Source organism: Oryx dammah, unplaced genomic scaffold (assembly GCF_014754425.2).
Source record: "Oryx dammah isolate SB20612 unplaced genomic scaffold, SCBI_Odam_1.1 HiC_scaffold_13, whole genome shotgun sequence".
Taxonomy (NCBI): domain Eukaryota; kingdom Metazoa; phylum Chordata; class Mammalia; order Artiodactyla; family Bovidae; genus Oryx; species Oryx dammah.
The window spans coordinates 9200634-9207797 of record NW_024070197.1 but is presented as its reverse complement, the minus strand read 5'-3'; the positions used below and the strand labels follow the sequence as shown (position 1 = coordinate 9207797).

Sequence of the window (7164 nt, the reverse complement as noted above, 5' to 3'; positions counted from 1 at the left end):
ACTGGAGCTGGAGGCCTTCTGTGGACACAGACATGTCCCCAGGACAGGCAGGGAGGTTGTGTCCTTTGGGGATCCTGGGTTTGGGGTCGCGCAAACAGTGAGGCAAGATTTGTGAGGTCTCGCCTTCCTCTGCCCTTAGCTCCTTCATGGAGTCGACATTTGCCTAGCAAATGAATTGAATGACTGCATCCCTGCCTCTGGAGCCCTTCCCCACCCATTTCCCCTGAGAGCCCCACTGGTCAGAGGCTCACCCAGGGTGGCTGCATCCTGAATTAGAGCTGCCCGGTAACGTCCAAGCACGAAAGGAGAAGTCAGAAGAGACGTTTATCAGACATCGGCAGCTCTGAGCTTCTTCTTTTGCTCATTTGTGGATGTTCACTCTCCCCTTCCTATTGGAGCTTCTTTCACGGACAGACAGGCAGGTCCAGAAACTGGACTGCCCTGGGAACTCCTGGCCCCTTGGACATGGAGAGGCTGCTGCTGCTGCCCCTGCTGTGGGCGGGTAAGTGGGCCATGGGGAGGGCGGGTCCTGGGCTGGGGCTGGGGCTGCAGCTGAGCCTCTGTGTTCCCCCAGGGTCCCTGGAGAAGGAATCACTATACCAGCTGCAAGTGCGGGGACCAGTGACAGTGCAGGAGGGTCTGTGCATCTCCGTGCCCTGTAACATCTCCTACCCCCTACTTGGCTGGGCCAAGTCCACACGCGTTTACGGGGCATGGTTCCGGAAAGAGGATAGACTCCAAGAGGACGTCCTTGTGGCCACAGACAACTCAGCCCGGGGTGGAAAGAAGAAGCGAAATATCCCGTTCCACCTCCTTGGGGACCCCAGGGCCAACAACTGCTCCCTGGGCATCGCAGAGGCCCGCAAGAGGGACAGTGGAAACTATTACTTTCAGCTGACACTAGAAGCTGCGGAACACAATTACAAGAATAACCAGCTCACTGTGAACGTGATCCGTATGGAAGGGTCCCTGGGAGCCGAGGTCAGGGAGGGTGGGAAGGATGGACCCTGCCCCTCAATATCTGAGTGTGGTGGGGGACAGTGGCCCACAGTCAGGTCAGGGTGGGCACACATAGGGGTCCCCCTCAGGGTCTGGCCTCTCCGTCTCTCCTCTCCAGCGCTAACATGGACCCCTGATGTCCACATCGAGGAGCCCCTGGAGTCCGGCTCCAGCAGCCACCTCAAATGCTCTCTGCCTGAGGCCTGTGACTGGGCCACGCCCCCCACCATCTCCTGGACCGGGGCTGCCCTCAGACCCCCCGGACTGGACTCCAAGAAGGCCTATAACTCCTCGGAGATCCTGCTCACCCCCCTCCCGCAGGATCACGGCACGAGCCTCACCTGCCAGGTGACCTTCCGCAGGGCTTCTGTGAGCGCGGAGAGGACTGTCACGCTCAATGTGTCCTGTGAGCACTGGGCCAGGCCCGCAGGGTGACTGCGGGGCTGGGAATGGGCACTGGTGACCCCAGGCCAGGGACTTGGTGGGGCCTTGTTCTGCTTTGCTTCTGGTTCTGTGCCTCCGGGAAGTGTGGGGGGCCCTGGGAAGGGGGCTGGGGCAGGGGCAGCTCTGAATCCCTCCTCACCGTGGCATCTCTGCCCCCCAGATCCTCCCCAGAAGCTGACCATCAGCGTCTCCAGAGGAATTGGCACAGGTAGGAAGGGAGGGCCATGGAGCATGGCAGGGATCACAGAGAAGAGAGAGCCGCCCCCTGCCCCCCGCCCCCCCGTTCATTCCGGATACACGTAGAAGAACCTCAGAAACATCACCTTGAGGGGAAAAAGCTGGATGTTTACACGCCACGTCCAGAAGAAGCAAATCTATAGAGACAGTTGTGGTCACATAGGGCTGGGGTAATGGAAGGATTGGGGGAGATGGCTGAGGGGTGCAGAGTGTTTTGGAGGGGGTCATGAAAATGTTCTAAAATTGACTGTGGTGATGGTTATCCGAGTGACTTTCAAGTGGTATGTAAATGGAGTTGTATGGTTTGTAAATTATATCTCTATAAAGCTGCTTAAAAAGCTACTTGTGGGATCTCTTGGCAACTTGGAAAAAATAAACAGGATAGAGAAATAGAGACAGGGCTTCAGAGTCTGGGCTCAGCTCTCTGTGCTCCTCTGTCTCTCTGTGTCTCTGTCTCTCTCTGTCTCTGTGTGTGTGTCTCTCTCCAGAGCTGAAACACCTGGGGAACGGCTCATCTCTTCCTGTTCTGGAAGGAGACTCTCTGCGCCTGGCCTGCGACACCGACAGCAACCCCCCGGCCACACTGAGCTGGTCCCAGGGGAGCCGGACCCTGAGCCCCTCACATCCTTCAAACCCTGGGGTCCTGTACCTGCCCCGAGTGGAGTCAGGCCATGAAGGCGAACTCACCTGCCGAGCTCAGCACCCTCGGGGCTCCCTGTGGATCTCTGTGCATCTCTCTGTGCAGAGTGAGGGGGGGCGGGGAGGGGAGGAAAACCCCCCGGGGAGAGGACACTCAGGTGCAGGGAGGGGACAGACACCACTGACTCTCCTCCCTCCCCGCAGCACCCCCGCAGCTGCTGGGCCCCTCCTGCTCCCAGGAGGACGAGGGTCTGCGCTGCAGCTGCTCCTCTCAAGCCCGGCCGGCTCCCTCCCTGCGCTGGTGGCTGGGCGAGGGGCTGCTGGCGGTGGAGCTCAGCAACACCTCCTTTGAGGTCGCCTCCAGCTCCAACGGGCCCTGGGCCAACAGTTCCCTGAGCCTCCGCGAGGGGCTCAGCTCCGGCCTCAGCCTCAGCTGTGAGGCCCTGAATGTCCACGGGGCCCGGAGCGGGTCTGTCCTGCTGCTGCCAGGTCAGGGGTCTGTTGCGGGCGGTGGTGGTGGGGGAGAGGCTTAGAGGGGACAGGAGTCATCTAGAGAAGATGACGCTTGGCGGGGAGAGGGGCCTGAGCGGGAGGGTTGAGAGGCAGGGGTGGGGGCAGAGAACTGTTCTTTGGCTGGCTGGGGACTGAGGACAGGAGAGCTCAAACTCTACTGGAGGAGGGGGCACGTGGGTCCTGGGGCTTGGAGGGGAGTCACCCTAAATCTTTCTCGTCTGCAGGGAAGCCCAGGCTTGGAGGGGAATTTGTTCTGGGGGCCATCGGGGGAGCTGGCGCCGCTGGCCTGCTCAGCCTCTGCTCCTGCCTCATCTTCAGGTGAGTGTCCTCTCTAGGGGCAGGGCGAGTGCAGGGTGGGGAAGGGGATGGCCTTGGAATCCCTGGAGGGCCCCCTCTGGAGCAATCTGGACAGTATGGCGCTTTGGAGAACCGGGTCATGGGTCAGGGAATCAGAGCAGGGTCTGTCCCCACCGTGCACCCCAGCCATCGGTGAAGGATGCCCGTTGTCGCTATGAAGATCATGAGACAAGGTGCGTGCCCTACCTCTTGGCCTTGGTCAGCCCTTCTAGCCTGTCTTTCTTAAGTTTTTTTATCTTTGGCTGCCCCACGCAGCATGTGGGATCTTAATTCCCCGACCAGCAATCGAGCCTGCAGTGGAAGGGCCAAGAAGTCTTAACCACTGGCCACTGGCCTGCCAGGGGAAGTCCCAGCCCCTTCTAGCCTCAAGTGGGGATGGGGAGGGGGTTAGGAGGGGGGCAATAGCCGCCCTCCACACTCTGAGCCAGCTGGGCTGCTAAGAGGTCCTGGCTTCCCCTCTCAGAGTGAAGACCTGCAGGAAGGCAGCCCGTGAGAAGGATGAACCCTGCACGCTGGGTCCCACCTCCCAGGTGAGTGGTGAGCCCTTGGTCCCTCAGGATCCCAGCTGGCTGACTCCCCACCTGGCTGACTGCCATGGCCGCAGTCCTCGTGATGACTCAGGTGCACATCACGACCCACAGAGACTTTTCTTCTTGGGTCCCATCAGCATGGGGCTTCCCAGGTGGCTCAGCTGGTAAAGAATCCGCTTGCCACAGGACACATGGGTTCTATCCCTGGGTTGGGAAGATCCCCTGGAGGAGGAAATGGCAACCCACTCCAGTATTCTTGCCTGGGAAGTACCATGGACAGAGGAGCCTGGTGGGATACAGTCCATGAGGTTGCAAAGAGTCAGACATGGCTTAGCAACTAAAACAACAACCCATCGACACAGCCACTCAGTCCAACGACCTGGGAGCCCCTCCCTTTTGCCCTCTGTCTCCTCTCTCGAGAGCCAAGGACCACTAATCCACCTTACTGATTGCATTTATTTCCAACCGGGCCCTCCTCCTTTCTCTCTGGACCCCAGACCCACGTTGCCCCCACTTCCTACCTCACCTCCCCAAGACAGGATGCTGCGAGGATCTCCCCAAAATAACTATGTACTACCAACAAAATCAAGTTCAGGGGTCCCTAAGATACCACCAGGCAAGTTCTGAGACAAACTTATCAGGCAAGATATTTCGAGGGCTTAGAGGTTCCCTCCCAGGTGCTGGAGCAGAAGGTCAAATTTTCTTCAGGCAAGGTTAACTCTTTCCGGCATAAGATCTTTCAACTATAACACTCATAATGGGGGCCTCCCTGGTGGTCCAGTGGTTAGGGCTCCACGCTCCCAATGCAGGGGGCCTGGGTTCCATTTCTGGTCGGGGAACTAGATCCCACGTGCTGCAGCTAAGAGTTGGCATGCTGTAACTAAGACCCAGTGTAGCCAAATAAATAGATAAATATTAACAAAAAACAAGCAAACAAGAAAGCTTATAATGCAGTTTGGTGATTGTGTTTCCCTGACTCTGTAATGAAGAGTGGTCTCTGAGGTCAGTCCAGGCCTGAGCAAATCCCTGACCTTCTTCTAACATCCATCCCATTCCAGTCCTATTAGATAGTAATATAACTGACTACAGCTTGAATGTCTGCTTCCCCAACTGCAACCATGAGATAGGCGGTGGCACCTTCTTTGTTCTTCACTGAATATCCAGTGCCTGGCACCAGGAGAGCAGGTCCTTAAGGCAGTACTGGAGTCAGAAGGACCTAGCATAAATCTTGGCCCTACCAATGATTAAATGTCGGGCTTGGGGACATTCACTTAGCTTCAATTTCTCCACCTGATGTGTGTGTAAGCACATCAGTCGTTCAGTCATGTCTGACTCTTTGAGACCCTGTGGACTGCAGCCCACTAGGCTCCTCTGTCCATGGGGACTCTCCAGGCTGGAGTACTGGAGTGAGTTGCCATGCCCTCCTCCAGGGGATCTTCCCAACCCAGGGATCAAACCCAGGTCTCCCTCATTGCAGGTGGATTCTTTACTGTCTGAGCCACCAGGGAAGCCCGATTTTATTGCCACAGCCCTCATTTATCTCCACCTGATAAATGAGGATAAGAGTGTCTCCCAAGTAGACTGTTGTGAGGAATCTAGAAGACTGGCAACTGATTACCAAGTGCCAGGCATTAATACTCTCAAACAGTGAATGAATGAATGAATGGGGGCCCAGCCAACGTTTGCAATGAATAGATGAAAAGCCTGAACGTTCAGTTTCCAGGTTCACTTGTGGACCCTTCTTGCTCTCTTCCAGCTCTTTATCCCTTAAAAAATTTTCAATTATTTATTTTTATGTGGCTGTGTCGGGTCTCAGTTTCAGTGTGTGGATCTTTGTGGGGCATGTGGGATGTTTAGTGGTGGCTCCTGGGATCTTAGTTCCCTGATCAGGGCCCCTGCACTGAGTGGGTGGAGGCTTAGCCACTGGCCCACCAGGGAAGTCCCCAGACCCTGTTATCCTAATATGATGCCCTTCTTTCCCCTCCACGCAGGGTTACCAGGATGAGTGTCCTCCATGCAGCCCCCTGGCCTACCTGCCCCCAGCCGTGGCCGCCCCTCTCTCAGGGGAGGATCAGGAGCTTCATTACGCCTCCCTCAGTTTCCTTGAGCTGAGGCCCTGGGAGCCTCGGGACCAGGTCACCACCAGCACCACTGAATATGCAGAGGTCAAGATCCTTAAATGATGATCCTGCCTCCCGCAACCTTCTGCAGCCTGTGGCTGGGAGACCCGGGGCTTCTCAGGGAAGAGAGACATGAGGGACGATGCCTGAGAGAAGTTTTCCATGCACATGGGCTACCAGCTAGCATATGCGAGTCCCGCTGGTGGGGTGATGGGCAGAACTGGGCTCACGTTTCGGACCCGTCACCAAACACACGTGTGAGTTTGAGCGAGTCACCTTCTCCCTTCTCAGTCTCCCGCTCTGTAAAATGGACACCACAAACCTAACTCACAGGGTTGTCGTGGAGCATCAAGGCAGTAATTAACGTATAGTGTCCCACGGGGGTGAATACGCAAAGGGCATCTCGCCCAAGCTTAAACCTCTTCCCAGGACAACCTGCTGGGATAAAGGTCTGGCGTGCTGGGCCAAATGGGGACCACTCTGCAGGGCTATCTAGCTACAGAGGTGCCTCCCCCTACCCCCAAGGCTGAGCAGAGGTTGTCATTAGGCAGGATCACATCCCTAGGCCCCATGTAGCCAACCCTTCCCTTCCCTTCTACCGGGACTCACCCCTGGGGCACTTCCTGTGAACACACTGCAAACTGGTCTTTCTCTGAGCCTGCTTCCTGGAAACCCAACTTGTCTATTTTCTCAGACACAAAAATCATTCACTGATTATCTGAAATAAATGACAAGGGTTCTTTTTAATTCTGTGTCCTTGATATTTTGGTTCTTAAAGAGTTTTTTTTTTTTTTTTTTTTTGCAGAATCTGCTTATAAAATTCCTTGCAGTTCCATACTGTGTCCATTTACATTGTAATATAGTTTTTATAAGGGTCATAGCCAACTGCTTTAGTTCTTTTTCCCATTGAGAATCCATTTAACTTTTTCCATTGTTTCTATTCATGAGGGAACACGCCCAACAGTAGAGTTATGAGCCAATATAGGAATATGTTTTAGCATAAAGTTAATAACTTCAGGCTGTAACTGCTCTACAAACTAGAGGTGTTGAAGGACGTAATTCCATCTTTCGTGGCACATTTTGCCTTGCCATTTTTCAGGATTATGTTGCATCTCTTGACCAGTGACCTTTAGAAATGATGTCCGGACTTCCCTGGTGGACAAGTGGTTAAAAATCTGCCTGCCAACAGAGGGTACAGGTTTTAATCACTGCTCCGAGAACTAAGATCATTAACGCTGAGAACAACACCCTCCTCTTTCAGAAGTTGGGATGAACTGTCAAAACCTGGGCTCTGGAGACAGATAAAGGCTGCTTGAGAGGCAGGG

General features: G+C 55.2%; 1 protein-coding gene across 1 annotated transcript; it reads left to right on the top strand.

Moving 5' to 3' along the window:
• Positions 1 to 331: 331 nt before the first annotated feature.
• SIGLEC11 (sialic acid binding Ig like lectin 11) lies at positions 332 to 6586 on the top strand. Its single transcript, XM_040252225.1, has 9 exons — positions 332 to 502; positions 575 to 955; positions 1118 to 1405; positions 1604 to 1651; positions 2169 to 2426; positions 2524 to 2808; positions 3057 to 3148; positions 3648 to 3719; positions 5711 to 6586. Exons 1-9 carry the CDS (start codon positions 466 to 468, stop codon positions 5900 to 5902), a joined length of 1653 nt encoding a protein of 550 aa, XP_040108159.1. The 5' UTR covers positions 332 to 465; the 3' UTR covers positions 5903 to 6586.
• The last annotated feature ends 578 nt before the right edge of the window (positions 6587 to 7164 follow it).